Source organism: Leptopilina heterotoma, unplaced genomic scaffold (genome assembly GCF_015476425.1).
Source record: "Leptopilina heterotoma isolate Lh14 unplaced genomic scaffold, ASM1547642v1 Lhet_68, whole genome shotgun sequence".
Lineage (NCBI taxonomy): Eukaryota > Metazoa > Arthropoda > Insecta > Hymenoptera > Figitidae > Leptopilina > Leptopilina heterotoma.
The window spans coordinates 4,590,996-4,613,406 of NW_025111157.1; the positions used below are offsets into that span (position 1 = coordinate 4,590,996).

Sequence of the window (22,411 nt, forward strand, 5' to 3'; positions counted from 1 at the left end):
TTTTGTTTATAAAAATTTCCCCCACTGAATTGTAGAATGAAATTAATTTCTCCCATATTGGAAATTTTAACGAAAAAAATATTTCTTACGATCTTTGAAAATATTTTCAACTTTTCTAGGAACTAGAGCCTTTTTTTAAAAATTTTCTCTCTACTTTACAAACACTATTTAGTTATTTGCGCCCTGAATGCGCGCTGAAGGAACCAACGATACGAATAGACAAGAAGAAGAAGAAAAACAATTCTGAAACTTCTCAAGCCTGAGAAATTCGAGAAAAAAAAATATTCCAGAAATGTGAGAGGCAATTTCCAAGTTTCAGAGAAAGTTCTTCAGAGAAAGAATTAGGAAGTACGATTGAATTTCGAAAACAATTCGAACTTCCAAAAATTGTTTTAATTGAGTAAATTTTTTTTTTAACGGGTTTTTTTGTGTCTCCTTTCATTAAATATACATTCATATTTATTTATATATTTATATATATATATTTATAAATTGTAACCGTTCTCTAACCGACTAACCTGCGGTTATACAGTAACTAGTTCATTTATTTGTTCACGTGTAAATTTTTTTCGACTCTGTCGATGCTACTCTCTAAAAAGGGTAAATTTTTAAAACGCATCTCATACGCTTCCTAAAATGCATCCATCGCAAAAAAAAAATTGCAAATATCTTGGCACCCACTGATACTCGTGGAAAAATAAATTTCACAAAAAAAAACAGAAAGTTTTTGAAAATAATTCTCCAAAATTGAAAAGTTTAAAAAAAATGTCATCACTTTTCCACGACTGTCAGTCATTCTTTGTCAGTCAGGTTTCTTTTTTTTCTCATTCACAAGGGAAAATTTTGCTTCAATGAAAAATATATGGGAAAAATTCCTAACGAAGCAAAATGTAGAAAAAAATTCATGTTCATGGCACATTATTTCGAATCACTCTGTCATAAAAAAAAGTTCCGATTTCTGGCAGCAGCAAGTGTTTTTTTTTATTCGTGAAAAACTCACTGAAAAAATGTGTCGGAGGAGTTTTGACAAAAAATTCCACCCCGTCTAATAAATTGTGTTTTTATCGCGTTTATTTAACAACATTACGAGTTGTTTTATTTTTTTTGCGAACACACTTTCAACAATAAATACCATAAAACTCCATGGCACAATTGACGTGCGCCGGATGAAAGTGACCGTGCGGCACCATGTGACTTTGCATGTGGGCCGTGTATCAGTCTGTTGGCGGTTCTAGATACGGAATTTCACTTGTGACATTAAATGACTCGAAATAGTGATTGAGAAATTCGAACGTGGGTCGTTTCTCGGGTGTTGCGTCCCAGCATTGTAACATTAATCGATAGATACTATCCGGAAGGGGATGATTCACGGGCTTCGGCATTCGATAGCCCTTGTCCACTTGTTCAATCACTTCTCGACCGTGCATTCCTAAAATAAAAAAAAAATTATCAATGTTAGTAAAAATATTAATATTCAGCGGAAATATATAAACAGAGATCACAGTGATTTTTTCATGAATTATTAGGAAAAAGGGGGAGTTTTATTTTTAAGAAGGGAATTTAGTTTTAAAAAAATCACATAGGGATTAAAATTTTCAAAGATATCAAATTCAAACCTTTTTGAAATTCAACAATCTTTTTCAAATACATCTTATAAAAATATTTTATTAGAAAACACTTCTTGAAAATCATTTTTATGATTTCAATTCAATAATTATTTTCTAGAATTTTCAACTAAAATTCTTCTTTAAATCAATTATTAATAATAATAAAATAATCATTGAATTGAATTGTTGCAAAGAATTTTATCAAAAAGTTTGATAATAATAGAATTTCATCAAAGAATTTTATTATTTAGGAAAATAACTGAATTCTCGCTAAAAATTCTAATTAAATTCTTTTGAAGAATTTCTTTGAATTTTTTTTAAACTAATGGAGTTTTTTTTAATAATTTTAATTGAAAATTTTAAAAGCAATTGAAATTTATAAAGAAGAATTTTATTAAAATTGAATTCTTGCGAAGAATTTTACTATTTATAAAAATAATTGAAATTGTTCCTGAAGAATTTATTAAAATTAAAATCTAAGGCTAGAAGAAATTATTTTGATAATTCTACAATCAATAGATTGAGCAGAGAGGCAAATGAACACCGTGATTTCATGGATTTTTTTGGAGTGTCCCTTAGTTCTTGTAAAGTTTCAACAGTACTTGGTACGATTGGGCTTTAAAGCCCGTGTATTTTGAATAAATAAATAAATAAAATTTTAGAAAATAAATTAATTTTATGATAATATTTGAAAATTTAAATTCTTTCGAGGAATTCTATTTAAATTGCTTTGAATAGAATAGAATTTCTGCAAAGGATTTTACTATTTTAAATAGTAAAATAGTACATAGTCTATTTATAAAAATAATTTAGATGTTTCGAAGAATTTATTAAAATTTTAAGAAATAATTAAATTGTTATGAAGAATTTTGTAGAAATATTTAAAAATATGTAATGAAATTTTTTCCAGAAATTCAATTAAAGTTGTTTCGAAAATAATTGAATTTCTTTAAAGAATTTTATTAAAATTAAGTAGATACTTTTATTTTAAAATTCCATGAATTTTACTAAATACGAAGTAAATTTCAGTCAAATTTATTTCGAAATTGATAAAATCTCCTCTAAAAATTGTAAAATTTATTATTAGGAATTATTATTCCCAGAATAACTTTGACTATTTTCGAAAATTTCGAAAATTTCTTTATGTAAAAAATAAGAAAAATTCACTTTAGAAGTAGTAAAATTTACTCTGGAATTAATCATTTTTAATAACAAATTATACTGCGTTCGAGGAAAATTAAAAAAATTCTTATACAAACATTAATTCTGGAAATAGTCAAATTTGCTATTGAAAATTTCTATTTCAAAAGTCAATTTTATAATAAAAGTAAATTTTAATAAAAATTTGTAAAATATACTTTCAAGATATTAAAATATATTCTAATTTCTTTAATCAGAAAATAGTTTTAATATTCTGCAATTAAATAGTTGACAGAAATTCCAAACTGTTCGAGTTTTAATTTGTAATTGTAGTAAAAGTTATTTTGCAATTTGTATAGAAAATTCCCAAGTTTAAAAACTCGGAGAAAATATAATATAAACATTTTTTTAAGTTTCGAAAATCTAAACATTTTTCCAAGTTTGCAAAAAGGTAGAAATTTTCTTCTTCAAAAGAACTAAAAAATTTTTTTAACTTGCAAAAAATGAGAATTTTCGTAAGTTTTTCTTTTTTAAGAAAAAGGGAAAAGAGGAGAATATAGATTGGTTTAGCTGTTTTAGGGAATTTTTTAATTTAATAGTATAAAAAAGAGGAAAAGAGAAAAAAACGAGAAAAATATGGGAACCAACTGGGGATAAAAAAATGGAAAAGAGGGAAAAACGGGAATTAGATAATTAATAAAGGGACTAACTGTGATCCCTGTAATATTCAATGAATATATTAACAGTAAAATAAAATAGTAAATAAAATATGAGTAAATTAAAAGAGTAAAAATAAAATAGTTTGAATAGTTTAAGTAGTAAGTAAAGTAGAAGAAAAATTAAAACAGTTTAAATAGTAAGTAAAATAAAATAGTAAAATTAAAATATTTTAAATAGTAAGTAAAGTAAAATAATAAAAATCGAATAGTCTGTACAGTTAAAAATAAAAATAAAAAAATTATCAATATAGAAGAAAAAGGAGAACTTTCAAAATAAATGGAGAAAAGTTTATTAAAAGACGGAAACTCACCAGGATATGGAACTTGTCCGTAGGTAAAGAGTTCCATCAGTAGAATTCCATAGGACCAGACGTCACTCTTAATACTAAATCTTCCATAAACAATAGCTTCGGGTGCTGTCCACTTCACTGGAAATCTGCTTCCCTGTTTCGGACAATACTCATCGTCCTCAATGACTCTCGCGAGACCGAAATCACATATTTTCGCCTTATTTTTCTCCCCTATTAAAACGTTTCTAGCTGCTAAATCTCTGTTAGTGGAAATTAATAAATCAATTAGTTAATATACCAATGCATCAAAATTTAAATACAACAAGGAAAAAAAATTACTCAAAAAATATTGATATTTAGGAATATTTACGATAATATTTAATATTTAGGAATATTTACGATTATATTTAATATTTACGATAATATCGAGTAAATGAATATCAACAATTTCGTTTACCTATGAATAAGTTGTTTACTTTCGAGATGTTCCATGCCAGAAGCGACTTGCGCGGCAATGTAAATGAGATCCTCGAATTGCATATATTTACCATCGCCTGTCCTGAGGAAATCTAACAAACTACCATTGCACATATATTCCTGTACAATGTAAATTGGTTCTTCCTTTGAACAAACGGCGTAGAGCGCAACGAGATGTCGATGCCTAAATTGTTTCATAATCGCTGCCTCTTGGAGGAATGCCTCGGTTGACATTGTCCCAGGACGAAGTGTTTTCACAGCGACTTCTATTTTATTTCGCCATTTTCCATAGTAGACTTCGCCAAAGTTTCCATGACCCAATTTTCTTATTAGTTGAATTTCATTGCGATTTATCTCCCATTTGTCCCGCAATTCTGGACCCAAGTCCCACATGTCGGGCTGTGGCTTTGGACATGGTTTCGAGAGAACGTGGCAAAGACCCAAGGCATTTTCTTTTTTTTTTGCAAAATTAAAATAGAAAGAATTAATTTTTCATTCGACAAAATAAAATCAAATATTAAAAAATTTTTCTTTTTGCACAATTAAAAAGAAAACTAATTATTCATTCAACAGAATAAATTCCCGAAATTTTCTTCTTGCAAAATAAAATCAAACATTTTGTTTTTGCAAAATAAAATCAAATATTTTCTTTTTACGAAATAAAATCAAATATTTTCCTTTTGCAAAATAAAATCAAATATTTTCCTTTTGCAAAATAAAATCAAATATTTTCTTTTTGCTAAATAAAATCAAATATCTTCCTTTTTGCAAAAGAATTAATTTTTTGAATGAAAACATCAGATATTTTTCTTTTGAAAACTTAAAAAGAGATTCATTTTTCATATTTGGAAAAAAGGAAATTGGATATTTTTCTAGAAAGAGAAATTTCACTTACTACTGTAAGCCATAACAAGTGCAGGTAACGTGGGGAATGTTTGATTTGTGGCAATGAAAAATCCGCCATTATCCAAGGGTTTAATTTTATAATGTTTCACGTGATGACCTCTTCCCTCCTCCCAATCCTTCACCGATAAACTATAACCCCTTGGATTGTGTTCGCTGGGTCTGACTAGGAAAGTACCACGAGGATTTTCATCAACCAGAAGTAACTTGCCAGCTTCCTTTCTGGAGACGTTTTCGAAGAACCAACTGAAAATTCCAAAACACAAAATTTTAACACTCAGTGGAAAATTTTTTCTAAATTAAAAAAAATACTTTTCTTCAAATTTAATTTTAAATAATTACAGAGTTGCCACAAAAATTTAATTTTGTTTTTCCCTGATTTCCAGAAAAAATTTTGACTTTTTCCCTGAAGCTAAAGAATATTATGATTCAGTCCAAAAATTATTAGATACTAAAAAAAATGTTCTGTTACATTTATTTACGAGTTTCTTTAATTAGAAAATTATTCGAAAACATCAATAACTTCGTTTTTAAATAAATATTTAATCAATACTATTTTTTCATAGGAATTAAGAATTTAAAAAATTCCAAATTCAACAACTTATAAGAATATTATTAAAAATGACCGTGTGATAAAATCATTATTTTATATTATAAAAATATTGTTACTGTAAGTTTTTGAAAATTATTTTTATCATTTCAATTCAATTATTATTTTCTAGAATTTCTAACTAAAATTCTTTTTTAAATCAATTATTATTAATAATTTTTGAAAAAGTTCTTCTAAAAATTTTCAAATTCATTTGTTAAAACTTCAATGTTTTTTCAAAAATACTACATTTTCCGAGGATTTTGATTAAAATTGTATTAAAAATAATTGAAATTCTGCGATAAGTTTTATTACTTATAAAAATAATTGAATTCCTAAAAAGAATTTTATTATTCATGAAAATAATTAAATTCTTTTCGAAAATGTTATTAAAATCATAAATATTGAAAATAATTGAATTGAGAAAAAAATTTGAAAATAATTGAAATTTTGACAAGAAATTTATTAAAATTTTTGAAAATAATTGAAATTTTGATAAAAAATATATTAAAATTTTTGAAAATAATTGAATTATTGCTAAAAAATTTATAAAAAATTTGTAAATAATTAAATTTCTATAAATTTTTTATTATTTTATGAAAATAATTGAATTTCTGTGGAATTTTTATTATTTTATGAAAATAATTAAATGTTTTTTTTAAATAATTAAGTTCCTTTGGAAAATTTAATTAAAATAGTACCTAAATATTGAAAATTATTGAATTGGGGAAAATGTTTGAAAATAATTGAAATTTTCACAAGAATTTCGATCAAATATTTGAAAATAATTGAATTTCATAGAAGAATTTAATAATTGAATTGCTAGAAAAATTTATTATTTATTAAAATAATTGAATTATTGCGAAGAAATTTTTTTAAAAAATTGTAAAAAATCGAATTTCTGTTAAATTTTTATGAAAATAATTAAATGTCTTTTTTAAGTAATTGAATTATTTTGGAAAATTTAATTAAAATAGTAAATATTGAAAAACATTGAATTCCGAAAAATTTTTGAAAATAATTCAAAATTTTGACAAGAAATTTTATTAAAATTTTCGAAAACAAATTAAATTTTTTAGAAGAATTTTATTATTTATTTAAAGATAATTGAAATTGTGACGAGAACTTTTAAAAAAAAATTAATTCTACAGAATTGTTAGTTGAAAAGTATGAAAAATTCAGATTTTCTAAGATTTTAATTTGAAACCTTTTCAAAATTCAATTCTTTCGAAAAATTCATGCCCCAATGCTTCTAATATTCAATTATTATCTAAAATTTTCAATAAAATTAATTTTTAAATCAATTTTGATTAGAAAATTGAAAATTCTACGAGACTTCAGTTATTTAAATACAAAAATAAATAATTTATTGAATAATTGATTAATTCTTAAAAATAAATTCTCATAAAAAATTTTATTAACAAATTGTTAAATAATTGAATTCTTTTGATGAATGTTAATAAAATTTTTATGAATAATTACATTTTTGGAGAAATTTGAATAAAATTGTATTAAAAATAAACAAAACTTTGCCTTAAATGTTTTTTAAATAATTTAATTGTTTTATAAAATTTTATTAAAATCGTAATTATCGAAAAGCATTGAATTGGGGAAAATTTTTTTGAAATACCTATTTGAAATTTTTCCAAGAATTTTACTAAAACTCAAATTTATTTTTGAAAATAATTCAATTTCAGAGAAGAATTTTATTATTTATAAAGATAATTGAAATTTTGACGAGAATTTTTTTTTAATTTTCGAACAAAAATTGAATTTATGCGAAAAATTTTATTTTCTTGAAAAATAACTAAATAACGATAAAAAAATTCTTGGAAATAAAAAATTAATAAAATAAAATAAAAATAATAAGATATAAAAACTTTGCTATTGAAGAAAAATACCAATAATTTGCAATAATAAAAAAAAAATGAATTTCTTACTCTTCGCTTTCTACTGAACGTTCAACTGCGACAAAGTTCCAGGGGATGAGACCCTCTTGAAGAGTCGTGAGATGCAGAACTTTCCACCAATCGGGCTCAGAATCGTCCAGGACCTCCATGCGATCGCCCTTGACGAAACTCACATCGGTGCTCTCTCGCGCCGTGTAATTATAAAGAGCAACGACAATTTTATTGGCCCTTTGTGAATGTGCTAATGAAAAAACAATTTTTATCATCATTAATTAATCCATAAATATTTCATCAAAAAAATTTTTTCCTTTTTTTAAATTAAATTAAATTAAGTTAACTTAAATTTTAATTAAATTAAATTAAAGTTCAATTAAGATAAATTTTATTAAATTAAATAAAATTTTAAATCAATATTAATTTAATCAAAAATAATAAATCATAATTATATTAATACTATTATAATTAATTTTAATTTTAATGACAGTCGACTCTCGATAAAGTGAATCTCAAAGAACATGGAAAAAATTCAAATTATCCAGGGGTTTATTTCTCGAAAGTTTATTTATCGAGATTTGAATGTATTATATTATTAATTATTAAAATATAAATTAAATTATTAAATAAAAAAATATTAAAAAAATAAAATAATATTGAAATAAATTTTAATATTAATAATATTGAAATAAATTTTAATATTAATAATATTTAAAATAATATTATTATTCATCGATTTATTAAAGGACAGGTGGTAAAAAAATTCAGTAAGCTTTCTATTTGAACGCAGTAATTAAAAAATGAGCTGAAATCATAATTATCAAAAATACGAAGCAAGAAAATTGATAAAAAGCTCTCTCCAATTTCTAGATAATTTCAAACTAGACTAAATTCTAATTAAATTAATTAAACAATAAATGAATAGTAAATTTCTAATGAAATTAGCAACATAATAAGTTTCATAGCTTTATGAAACAACTTAGTAACAATGAAGTGAAACATTAATAATTAAATTAATCACATACAAATAATAATTAGCAATTTTTTTTAATACACAAATAATAAATTAATTATGATAAAATTTTTTTAATACACAATTAATTATAAAATTTTTATTTAACAGTATGAAATAAATTTAATTTTAAAAGACAAATAATGGGCAAATATGTAAAATTACTCATGACATGCTCGCATTTTCAATATCTCTCTATTCATCTCTTTCTCTTCTAGCTCTTTTGTTATTTTTTTTTTTTTTTTTTTGGTTTTATGAAAGGAACTTCTAACTTCTGGATTCGAAATAAAGTTTATGTCTCAGGAACTCGCGGTACAACTTTCAATATGAGAGGAAAACTCGGCAATTTGTTTGCAACTTTTGAATTTGAAGTTTAAACAAGCGGTAATTCATTGTTCAGATCTTCCATTAAGGTAAGTCAAAATAAGTTTAATTCTTATACTTGACGCTAAAGTTTTATCCTCAATTTTGTTGTCGGGAAATCGATATTAGAGTCGTTTTAAAGGAACACGTTTTATTTTACTGTTATTTGCCAAGAAATTTCTATTTTTTCAAAAATTTATTTTCTTTTCTAAAATAAAAATTCAAATTTCCAAATATAGAATTCGATAGAAAAATTTTTATCTCAACTCTGGATTTTTTTTGTAAGGAAAAAAATTTCACTTTAAACTGGAAAAAATATTTATTTGATTCCAAATAAAAAATTACTTATCTTTATCGAATAAATATTTGATTTTTTTTTTTTTATTTTAGTCATTTTCAATTTTTATTTTAGTTTCTTTTTAATTTTGATTTTATTTTTCTTCAAATTATATTTTAACTTTTTTAATTTTTATTTTTTTTTATTTATTTTGCTTCAAATAAATGATTACTTATCTTTATCAAATAAATATTTGATTTCCCATTTCTATTTCAGTTTCTTTCAATTTTTATTTTAGTTTTTTTCTCAATTTTTATTTTAGTTTTCTTCAAATTATATTTTAGCTTATCTTTAATTTTAATTTTTGTTCTAATTTTGTCTTTTACTCAATTAATTCTTAGACAATTTAATTTTAATTCTTTTTCGATAAAATTTCAATTGTATTTCCTTCAAATTATTCGTTTAAACACAATTTATTAGCTTCAAATATACGATTACTTATATTTATCAAATAAATATTTGATTTTTTATTTATTCTTTTCCAATTTTTATTTTAGTTGTCTTCAAATTTTTTTGTAGTTATTTTTTATTTTAATTTTTTTTCTAATTTTTCTTTTAGTCAATTACTTTTTGTGAATCCAATTTCAATTCATTTTCAATTCAATTTCTGATGTATTTGAATTAAATACTGAAATTATTGGTTTAAATACAATTTATTTGATTGGAACAAAAATTATTGGTGCAAATACAATTTATTTGATTCGAACAAAAATTATTTGATTTAAGTAAATTTAATAATTAATTAAGTAATTTTTATTTGTTTCAATATCAAGTCATTTTTATTTGCTTCAATTTCAAATAATTTTTAATTTTATCAAGTAATTTTTAATTGTATCAAATAATTTTTAATTGTTTCAATTTCAAGTAATTTTTATTTGCTTCAATGTCAAGTAACTTTTCATTCTATCAAGTAAATTTTGAATTGTATCAAAAATTGTATTAATAACTAATTTTTAATAATTTCAATTTCAAGTCATTTTTAATTTTATCAAGAAATTTTTAATTGTATTAAATAATTTTTATTTGTTCCAATTTCAAGTAATTTATATTTGTTTCAAATAATTTTTATTTAACTGAAGTAATTTTTATTTGTATTATATAATTTTTATTTCAATTTCTAGCAATTTTAATTTGTTTTAATTTCAAGTAATTTTTAATTGTATCAAATAATTTTTAATTGTTTCAATTTCAAGTAATTTTTTTTATTTCAAGTAATTTTTATTTGCTTCATTTTCAAGTAACTTTTCATTCTATCAAGTAAATTTTGCATTGTTTAAAAAAATTTTCAATAATTTCAATTTCAAGTCAGTTTTTCGTCAGCAAAAAAATTTTTTTTAAAATAGCGAAAGTCTTAACTAAAAAAAAATTTCTGCCTGGAACAACTAAAAATTTCGCTATTTTAGCAAAATTTTTAATTGTTCCGGGTAAAAATTTTTTTCCGTTCTTAAATAAAATTTTCTTTCTAAAAAATGAATTACCAAAAGCTAATAAACTTAATTTAAAAATAAAAATAAAAAATGATGGCAAAGCAGAAGTAAAAATTTCGAAAGATTGTATATAAGTAGTATATGGGTATAGATATACAACCTCGTAAATTAAATTAGACAAACAAAATAAAAATACACACATGCAGGTACTATGACAGGCGAGCTTGATTTACGGGGTTGATGTGGAATCTGAAGCTTACAGGGTGTGGGCCTCGGGCGAATAATATCCGCCCTGGCCTGAACTCCTCTCTGATTCGGATCGGCAGTATATCGGTCCAGGGAGCCTCCATTGCTGTGCTTTGAACTTAGCCCAGTGTCAGCTTTTTTGTACCCTAAAAACACATTTTCTTACAAATAAAAAAAAGTTCGTATTAAATTTAATTTCTCCTTCCACTTCTTATTATATTAATTATTTTTATTACTATTTTTAAGTCCCTTTACCTTTTAAAAAAATAAAATACAAACAAATCATTTATTATTTTTTGAAAAACCGTTCAAGTTGCAAATAAATGAAAAAAAAAAATAAATTTTTTTTTCTAATTAATTAATTACTAGCTATTAACATTATTATTACTTTTAGAATTTTTTCTAGTAGTTAAACAATAAATAAATTATTATTATTCATTTTAGAATTTTTTCTAGTAACTAAATAATAAATAATAAATAATAATAAATAAATTATTATTATTCATTTTAGAATTTTTTCTAGTAACTAAATAATAATAAAATAATAATAAATAAATTATTATTCTTAATTTTTAGGCATTAATTATTAATTATTAATTGCTAATATTGAATTATTAATAATTATTAAAAATATTAAAAATATATTTGAATTAAGTTACCAAAAAAATAAAAAAATGTGAAATATAAAGAATTGGATGAATTGATACTAAATTAAGAAAAATAAGAAAAGAAAATAATAAAAAATAAATAAAAGGAAAAAATAATAAAATGAAAAAAGAAAATTTATCCAAAGGATTATAAAAAGTATAAGTAAACAGTCTAGTGTGCGTTTTTCCCCCCTTTTTTTTCAAGTGAAAAAGAGTCTTTGAAAAAAGTCTGTGTTAAATTTTATTTGAGCATCTGTCTAGTATCATTTACGAGACGCTGCTGACTAATCTGATAAAAAAGTTTTAACTTTGAGTTAACGTGAGTGTCGAAGGTTAAAGAACCAATTGACCTCATTTTTCAAATCTAATTATCTAGCTTTCCAGTTTAAATGAAGATGTTCCAATCACAATTACAAATTACTATAAATAGTAAAGTTCAACGTTTCAAAAAAATTATAGTCATAATATAGCAATAATTTTATCAACTATATGTTATATATGAATTTAAAAAAAGTTATGAAGTACGCAATATTTATTTAGAAACGAAAATTTTTTTTCTTCTATTTTAATAACTTAACTGAGAAAAAATAAAAATATAAAATTTATTTATTATTTTTTTAATTACAAATCAAGAGATTTTAGGAATAAATTAGTGGTTTAATTTCTCCAACTTGAGAACTTTTCAAGTAATTTTTATTTGCGGTAAATAATTTTTTATTCAATTTAAAGTAATTTTAATTTGGTTTCAATTTGAAGTAATTTTTATTTCTGTCAAATAATTTTAATTTATTTGAAGTAATTTCTATTTGTGTTATAATTATAATTTTTGTTTCCATTTTAAGCAATTTTTATTTGTTTCAATTTCAAGTAATTTTTAATTGTATAAAATAATTTTAGTTTCAATTTCTAGCAATTTTTAATTGTATCAAATAATTTTAAATTGTAGCTAACGATTTTTTTTGTTTAAATTTCAAGTAATTTTTAATTGTATTAAATAATTTTTATTTGTTGCAATTTCTAGCAATTTTTATTTGTTTCAATTGCAAATAAATTTTAATTGCATTAAATAATTGTTAATTGTAGCAAATGATTTTTATTTGTTTCAAGTTCTAAAAATTTTTAATTAAATCAAATAATTTTTAATTGTTTCAATTTCTAGTAATTTTGATTTGTTTCAATTTCAAGTAATTTTTAATTGCATCAAATAATTTTTAATTGTAGCAAATGATTTTTACTTACTTTTATATTTTATTTTTTATTTTTTTTTATATTTTTTTTTTTTTATTTTTTTTTTACTTACTTTTTTACTTACTTATATCAATTTCAAGTAATTTTTAATTGGTTCAATTTCTAGTAATTTTTATTTGTTTCAATTTTAAGTAATTTTAATTTGGTTTCAATCTCAAGTAATTTTCATTTCTGTCAAATAATTTTAATTTATGTGAAGTAATTTTTATTTGTATAAATATTTTTTTGTTTCCATTTCTAGTAATATTTATTTGTTTCTATTTCAAGTAATCTTCAATTGCATAAAATAATTTTTAATTGTTTTAATTTCTAGTAATTTTTATGTGTTTCAATTTGAAGTAATTTTTAATTTTTTCAATTTCAAGTAATTTTAAATTGTAATTTTCTAAAAAGTAATTTCAATTGCATCAAATAATTTTTAATTGTTGCAAATGATTATTGCTTATTTCAATTTCAAGTAATTTTTAATTGAATCAAATAATTTTCAATTGTTTCAATTTCTAGTAATTTTTATATGTTTCAATTTTAAGTAATTTTTAATTTTTTCAATTTCAAGTAATTTTAAATTGCATCAAATAATTTTTAATTGTAGCCAATGATTTTTTTTCTTTCAATTTCAAGTAATTTTTAATTGTTTCAATTTCTAGCAATTTTTATTTGTTTTAATTTCAAGTAATTTTTAATTGTAGCAAATGAATTTTATTTCTTTCAATTTCAAATAATTTTAAAAATGTTCCAATTTCTGGCAAATTTTATTTGTTTCAATTTCAAGTAATTTTTATGTGTTTCAATTTGAAGTAATTTTTAATTTTTTCAATTTCAAGTAATTTTTAATTGTATTAAATTTAAGTTCGTAATTTTTATTTGTTCAAATTTCAAATAATTTTTAATTGTATTAAATTTAAGTTGGTAATTTTTATTTGTTTCAAGTTCAAGGAATTTTGAATTATTTTTCAAATAATTTTTAATTGTAGCAAATGATTTTTATTTGTTCAAATTTCAAGCAATTTTTAATTGTATCTATATCAAATAATTTTTAATTGATTAAATTTCTAGCAATTTTTATTTGTTTCAATTTTAAGTAATTTTTATTTGTATCAAATAATTTTTAATTGTTTCAATTTCCTTATCGACATTTTTTTCGTCTTCAATTTCTTCATAGTCTTTGAATAATTTTCTTCTCTAAATAAATTTTTTAAAAAATCGTTTCTGCCAAACTTTGCGTACTTCCACGTTTTGAATCTAAAGATATAAATTCAAATTTAATCAGATGTGTTCAGAAAATAATGAAAAGTATAGAAAACACCCTAAGAAGAATATTAGAGAATAAAAATATAAAAAAATCGACCAAGTTAGAAACAAATTTTAAGAGATTCACAATTTTGTACACACAATTTTTTTATTTCATACACCCAGGGAAAAATTTATTTCCAACCAAATATAATTTATTTGAATTAAATTTGATTCAGGGTAATTTTTTTTTATTATATACATAATATAAAATATTTACAAAAAAACAATAAAATGGTGCGATGAAAATGAAATGTCTCGACTGTACATGATAAAAATAAAAAAAAAAAGGGGGAAAAAATATTTACCGATTGGTTGAGGCTCCTGCCGCTTACTGCAACACTTGCCCATTTTTGAATCCTTGTCGGATGCTGACCGATCAGAATCTAGGTCTAGACGCGAATTATGCTGGAATTTCCGTCTCCCTGAAGTGTCTCCATGTTGCGTTTCAAACGACGCCCGTTGTATAGGTTCACAAGTTTTTGGCAAATGGCCATTCAAGACCACCTCGTTATTCTATCCATCGTTGACGCCGACTTGTGCGCTTTCTTGCACCTGCAAACGAGCAAATAAATCAAAAACCCAAATTATACGATCCCTTGTTACAAATTTTTCATCTCAATAAATTTTCATTCAATAAAATCACTCACTTTTCAGTGAAAGTATTTAAAAATACGGATTTTACGGACCAAAAATAAAAAATTAGGGACCATTTCCGGACCAAAAAAAAAATAGATTGAGTGATAAAATTATTAGAATTTTCAACTAAAATTCTTCTTAAAATCGTTTATTTTTTAATAATTTTCGAAAAAGATCTTTGACAATTTTCAAATCCATTGAATTACAATATTCAATTTTACGAAATTTCAATTATTCGTTAATTCTTCAATTAAATATAATATGAGAAAATAAAAACTTAAAATAATTTAAAATAATCCAAAAAATAATCAATTAAACTTTCTCAAAAAAAATTAATTCCACAAAATTGTTAGTTAAAAATATGAAAAATTCAAATTTGCAAAAATTTTTATCTGAAACCTTTTCAAAATTCAATTATTTTTAAAAATTCACATATTGCTTTTAATATTCAATTATTATCTAAAATTTTAACTAGAGTTCATTTTTGAATCAATTTTTATTACTACGAGAATTCAATTATTTAAATACAAAAATAAATAACTTATTGAAGAATTGAATATTTTTTAAAATTAAACTCTCATAAAGAATTTTATCAGCAAATTTTTGAATCGGTAATTAAAATTCTTTTGACGAATTCTATATTAACATTTGTAAGAATAATTTAATTTTTCTAGAAATTAGATTAAAATTATATTAAAAATAATTGAATCTTTGTAAAAAAAAATGTGATTAAATTTAGAAAAGTTTTTGAAAATAATTGAATTTTGATAAATTTTGGAAATTAATTAAATTTCTACGAAGTATTTTAGTAAAATTATTTTGAAAAAAAATTAAATTTTGTTAAAAAGAATTTCATTGAAATTTTTCAAAATAATTTAATTCTTTCAAGAAATTTAATTAAAAATGTATTAACAATGATATTTAAATTCTAATAAATAAATTATAAGAAGACTTTTACAACAATTGAATTTCTTTGATGAATTTTAATTTGAATACAATTATTTTTAAGAATAATTAAATTTTTCAAGAAATTCCATTAAAATTGTATTAAAAGTAATTGAAATTCTGCGATGAGTTTTATTATTTGTGAAAATAATTGAATTCCTAAAAAGAATTTTATTATTTACCTAAATAATTGAATCTCTGTGAAAATTTTATTATATTTATGAAGATAATTCAATGATTGCGAAGAATTTTATTAAAAAATTTTGAAAATAATTGAATTTCGAAGAAATCTTTTATAATTTATAAAGATAACTGAAATTTTGACAAGAATTTTTTTTTAATTTTTGAACAAATTGAAATTTTGTAAAGAATTTTATCAAAATTTTTGAAAATAATTGAATTTTGAAAAAATATTTATTGACAAGAATTTTTCCAAAAAAAATTAATTCTATAAATTGTTAGTTAAAAGTATGAAAAATTAAGATTTGAAAAGATTTTAATTTGAAACCTTTTCAAAATTAAATTATTTTTAAAAATTACAATTATTAGTAACTTCTCCAAATTAAATTCTCATAATGAATTTTATCAACAAATTTTTAAATAATTGAATTCCTTCGACGAATAATTGAAAAATTGAATTTCTGGGAAATTTATATTATTTTATGAATTGGGTAAAATTTTTGAAAATAATTGAAATTTTGCCAAGAATTTTATTAAAATTTTTGAAAATAATTGAATTGCGGAGAAGAATTTAATTATTTCTAAAGATAATTGAAATTTTGACAAGAATTTTATTAAAATTTTTAAAACAATTGAATTCCTTAGAAGTTTTTTATTATTTATAAAGATAATAATTAAAATTTTGACGAGAACGTTTAAACAAAAATAATTCTACAGAATTCTTAGTTGAAAAGTAAGAAACATTCAGTTTTTCCAAGGTTTTAATTTAAAACTTTTCAAAATTCAATTCTTTCTAAAAATGAAAAATTTTATTATTTGCAAAAATACTTGAATATTTGCCAACAATAAAAGAAGGAATTCAAGAATTTATCAACTTTTTAAAAAATAATTGAATTTCTAAAAAGAATTTTACTTTACGAAAAGAATTGAATTATGGGTAAGAAATTTACATAAAAATTGTAAATAATTGAATTTCTGTATATTTTTTATTATTTTTTGAAAATAATTAAAGGTTTGTGTAGAATTTTATTAAAATAATTTTTTTTGAATAATTGAATTCTCGTGAAAAATTTTATTATTTGGAAAAATAATTGAATAATTGTGAAGAATTAAAGAAGGAATTTAAAAATTTATCAATTTTTTAAAAAATAATTGAATTTCTGAGAAAAATTTTATCATTTATGAAATTAATTGTATCCTTGCGTAGAATTTTACTTAATTCTTTGGAAATAATTGAATTCTCGAGAAAAATTTTATTATTGAAGAAAATAATTGAATTTCTGAGAAAAATTTACTAATTTATTGAAGAAAATAATTGAATTTCTGAGAAGAATTTACCAATTTATTGAAAAATAATTGAATTTTTGCGAAGAATTTTATTGAATTATTTTTAAATAATTGAATTCTCGAGAAAAATTTGTATTATTTAGCAAAATAATTAAATAATTGTGAAGAATTACAGAAAGAAATTTTTTTTAAAAATAATTGAATTTCTGAGAAAAATTTTATTATTTCTGAAAATAATTGAATTCTCGAGTAAAATTTTATTTAATTATTTTAAAGTAATTTAATTCTCGAGGAAAATTTTATTTAATTCTTTTAAAATAATTGAATTCTCGAGAAAAATTTTATTATTTAGGAAAATAATTGAATAATTGTGAAGAATTACGGAAAGAATTTACCCATATTTTAAAAAAATAATTGAATTTCTTAGAAGAATTTTTCAATTTTTTGAAAAATAATTGAATTCTCGAGGAAAATTTTATTATTTAAAAAAATAATTGAATTGTGAAGAATTAAAGAAAGAATTCCACAATTTATCAATTTAAAAAAAAATTGAATTTTTGAGATGAATTTTATTTTTTATGAAAATAATTGAATTTTTGCGAAAAATTTAATTTAATTCTTTTAAAATAATTGAATTCTTGCGAAGAATTCTCGAGAAAAATTTTATTATTTGGAAAAATAATTGAATTATGAAGAATTAAAGAAAGAATTCAACAATTTATCAATTTTTTAAAAAATAATTGAATTTCAGAGAAGAATTTTATTATTTATGAAAATAATTGAATTCTTTATACTGAATTATTCCTCTATAGAGAAAGTATTCTACAAGTACACCAAAAGAAATAATTTTTACTAGCATCAAAAATAATTTATTCAACTTAAAAGTAAAAATAGTCTTTGTAAATTATTATAACAAGTCTCTTCTCATTCAAGGAAAAAGAAAATAATCTTTTTTCGACAAAGCTTAAAAAATTCTCTACTAGGAATCAAAAGAGTAGCGTTCACACCATTAAATAATCAGCGGCGCACATGTGACACATGGATTTTTAATTGAATCGTTTATAAAACATAAATTTCCCAGTGAAAAGGGAAAAATTGTAGAATTTGATGGTTGGCAAGTAGGACAGATATGGATTTGAACAAGCAACCCTAAAAGCTAAACCCCATGAAACGACAGTTCTGCGTCGTTGTTCATTGTTGAATGCGAGTGTGAATGTGCGTGGGTGAATACAAGCGAATCGCCGAGAGAGAAAGAGAGGAGTTACAACTATAGAGTGACTCGTCGGTGCTCGTCGGTCGATATCCATGGTGGTCGCTATCTGATAGAGCTTTTATTCCACGAATAATACTTTTGTTTCGAGCCTTTACTGGTCAAAAGGGAATTTCTTCTCTTCCCCGTCTATTTTTTTTTTCAAAACTTGATTTCTATGAACACACACCAGGCGTGAAGAAAAAACCATAAAAAAAACTCCACGAGGCACAATAACAATTCTATGAGTGTGTGTGTGTGTGTGTGTGTATGAGTCACTATTTTTTTCTACCACATAAAGGGATTTTATTTTCAAATAATTATTTTTTTACCCAGGGAAATATTTTATTTGTGACTTTATTTATTTTTAACCCTTTTTATTTTTAAGCATATTTATTTTTAACCCTTTTTATTTTTAATCCTATTTATTTTTAACCCTATTTATTTTTAGTCATATTTATTTTTAACCCTATTTACTTTTAAATAGCTTATTTTAAAAAAATAAGCTATTGAAAATTAATTTTAACGAATAAAAAAGAATTATTTTAGTCAATTCACAAAAATTTTTATTCAGTATTTCCCTGATTGTTTCCTGATTTTAATAAAAAATATTTATTTTTATTTTAATCCTGCTAAGAATTTTAATTCTAAATTTTGGAAAAAATTCAATTATTTCCTAAATATTTTTATCCTAAAAAATACAATTGTATTTAAAAGTAATTTTTAAAAGTAAACAAATAATATTTACTTTAAATTGTTCACAGGAATTAAGAAAATAAATTAATAATTTTTCAAAGTTAAAATTTAAGTATTATTACAGTTTGACAACAATTAAAAAATGTGTCCAGATATTCTTTTTTAAATCAATTCTCATTAGAAAGATCAACTGAAATTCAACTATTTAAATAAGAAATAAATAATATATATTTTTTAAAAAATAAATTAATTTCTTAGAAGAATTTATCAATTTATCAAAAAATAATAATTGAATTTTTACGAAGAATTTTATTTAATTTTTTTTAAATAATTGAATTATCGCGTGAAAAATTGTATTAGTTGGTAAATAAATTGTAAAGAATTAAAGAAAGAATTTACCAATATATTGAAAAATAATTGAATTTTTACGAAGAATTTTAATTAATTTTTTTTAAATAATTGAATTCTCGTGAACAATTTTATTATTTAGGAAAATAATTGAATAATATTGTGAAAAATTACAAAAAGAATTTACTAATTTAAAAAAAAATAATTGAATTTCTGAGACGAATTTAGAAATTTTTTTAAAAAATAATTGAATTTCTAAGAAGAATTTTCCAATTTATTGAAAAATAATTGAATTTTTGTGAAGAATTTTATTTAATTCTTTTTTAATAATTGACTTATCGTGAAAAATTTTATTATTTAGAAAAATAATTGAATAATTGTAAAGAATAAAATAAAGAATTCAAGAATTTATCAATTTTTTGAAAAATAATTGAATTTCGGAGAAGAATTTTATCATTTATGAAAATAATTGAATTTTTGCAAAGAATTTAATTAATTTTTTTTTAAATAATTGAATTCTCGTGAAAAATTGTATTATTTGGGAAAATAATTGTGAAGAATTAAAGAAAGAATTTACCAATTTATTGAAAAATAATTGAATCTTTGCGAAGAATTTTATTTAACTTTTTAAATAATTGAATTATCGCGTGAAAAATTGTATTAGTTGGTAAATAAATTGTAAAGAATTAAAGAAAGAATTTACCAGTATCCTTTCTTAAAAAAGACATGGAGTGGAAAAGTCGAATGTATCGAAAAGTATCGAAGTAAAGAATGGGCAATGAGAATGTAAAATCTTAATAGAAGGGTGTTTTTAAAATTCTTTGTACATGTGAAGGTGGCGCTGCAGTCGTATGTTATTTAAAAAGAGCGCGAATATATAAATTTTATTTTTGTTAAGAGAAAGTACTCATAATGAATCTTATTTTGCATTGTCAAAAAAACGTCAACATTTCAAATATAAATAAGCAAATTATTAACTGAAAAAATTTGAATATTATTATTAATGAAATAATGGACTTGGACAATGGACATATAAAAACTAGCACCGTAGACGGCCGCTTGCGGCCGTCGGAGGAGCTAGTATTGAAAAATAATTGAATTTTTACGAAGAATTTTAATTAATTTTTTTTTAAACAATTGAATTCTCGTGAACAATTTTATTATTTAGGAAAATAATTGAATAATTGTGAAAAATTACAAAAAAAATTTACTAATTTAAAAAAAAATAATTGAATTTCTGAGACGAATTTAGAAATTTTTTTAAAAAATAATTGAATTTCTAAGAAGAATTTTCCAATTTATTGAAAAATAATTGAATTTTTGCGAAGAATTTTATTTAATTCTTTTTTAATAATTGACTTATCGTGAAAAATTTTATTTTTTAGAAAAATAATTGAATAATTGTAAAGAATAAAATAAAGAATTCAAGAATTTATCAATTTTTTGAAAAATAATTGAATTTCGGAGAAGAATTTTATCATTTATGAAAATAATTGAATTTTTGCAAAGAATTTAATTAATTTTTTTTTAAATAATTGAATTCTCGTGAAAAATTGTATTATTTGGGAAAATAATTGTGAAGAATTAAAGAAAGAATTTACCAATTTATTGAAAAATAATTGAATCTTTGCGAAGAATTTTATTTAACTTTTTAAATAATTGAATTATCGCGTGAAAAATTGTATTAGTTGGTAAATAAATTGTAAAGAATTAAAGAAAGAATTTACCAGTATCCTTTCTTAAAAAAGACATGGAGTGGAAAAGTCGAATGTATCGAAAAGTATCGAAGTAAAGAATGGGCAATGAGAATGTAAAATCTTAATAGAAGGGTGTTTTTAAAATTCTTTGTACATGTGAAGGTGGCGCTGCAGTCGTATGTTATTTAAAAAGAGCGCGAATATATAAATTTTATTTTTGTTAAGAGAAAGTACTCATAATGAATCTTATTTTGCATTGTCAAAAAAACGTCAACATTTCAAATATAAATAAGCAAATTATTAACTGAAAAAATTTGAATATTATTATTAATGAAATAATGGACTTGGACAATGGACATATAAAAACTAGCACCGTAGACGGCCGCTTGCGGCCGTCGGAGGAGCTAGTATTGAAAAATAATTGAATTTTTACGAAGAATTTTAATTAATTTTTTTTTAAACAATTGAATTCTCGTGAACAATTTTATTATTTAGGAAAATAATTGAATAATTGTGAAAAATTACAAAAAAAATTTACTAATTTAAAAAAAAATAATTGAATTTCTGAGACGAATTTAGAAATTTTTTTAAAAAATAATTGAATTTCTAAGAAGAATTTTCCAATTTATTGAAAAATAATTGAATTTTTGCGAAGAATTTTATTTAATTCTTTTTTAATAATTGACTTATCGTGAAAAATTTTATTTTTTAGAAAAATAATTGAATAATTGTAAAGAATAAAAAAAAGAATTCAAGAATTTATCAATTTTTTGAAAAATAATTGAATTTGGGAAAAGAATTTTATTATTTATGAAAATAATTAAATTTTTGCGAAGAATTTAATTAATTTTTTTTAAATAATTGAATTCTCGTGAAAAATTGTATTATTTGGGGAAATAATTGTGAAGAATTAAAGAAAGAATTTACCAATTTATTGAAAAATAATTGAATCTTTGCGAAGAATTTTATTTAACTTTTTAAATAATTGAATTATCGCGTGAAAAATTGTATTAGTTGGTAAATAAATTGTAAAGAATTAAAGAAAAAATTTACCAGTATCCTTTCTTAAAAAAGACATGGAGTGGAAAAGTCGAATGTATCGAAAAGTATCGAAGTAAAGAATGGGCAATGAGAATGTAAAATCTTAATAGAAGGGTGTTTTTAAAATTCT

The 22,411-nt window shown here is 21.6% G+C and overlaps 1 protein-coding gene across 5 annotated transcripts in view; it reads right to left on the minus strand.

Moving 5' to 3' along the window:
- Positions 1-458: 458 nt before the first annotated feature.
- Positions 459-22,411, minus strand: part of LOC122510353 (tyrosine-protein kinase Src64B) — a 132,094-nt gene continuing 110,141 nt past the window's right edge. For 3 of the 5 annotated variants that reach the window (XM_043624931.1, XM_043624930.1, XM_043624929.1), the window contains 7 exons: positions 14,508-14,754; positions 10,969-11,175; positions 7,666-7,876; positions 5,129-5,382; positions 4,214-4,685; positions 3,778-4,016; positions 459-1,429 (listed from right to left, as the gene is read on the minus strand). In XM_043624931.1, coding sequence (XP_043480866.1) covers positions 1,215-1,429; positions 3,778-4,016; positions 4,214-4,685; positions 5,129-5,382; positions 7,666-7,876; positions 10,969-11,175; positions 14,508-14,550 — 1,641 coding nt within the window. In that variant the 5' untranslated portion in view covers positions 14,551-14,754 and the 3' untranslated portion in view covers positions 459-1,214. The remainder of the gene's footprint in view (positions 1,430-3,777; positions 4,017-4,213; positions 4,686-5,128; positions 5,383-7,665; positions 7,877-10,968; positions 11,176-14,507; positions 14,755-22,411) is intronic. The other 2 variants (XM_043624933.1, XM_043624932.1) reach the window with 2 other exon arrangements.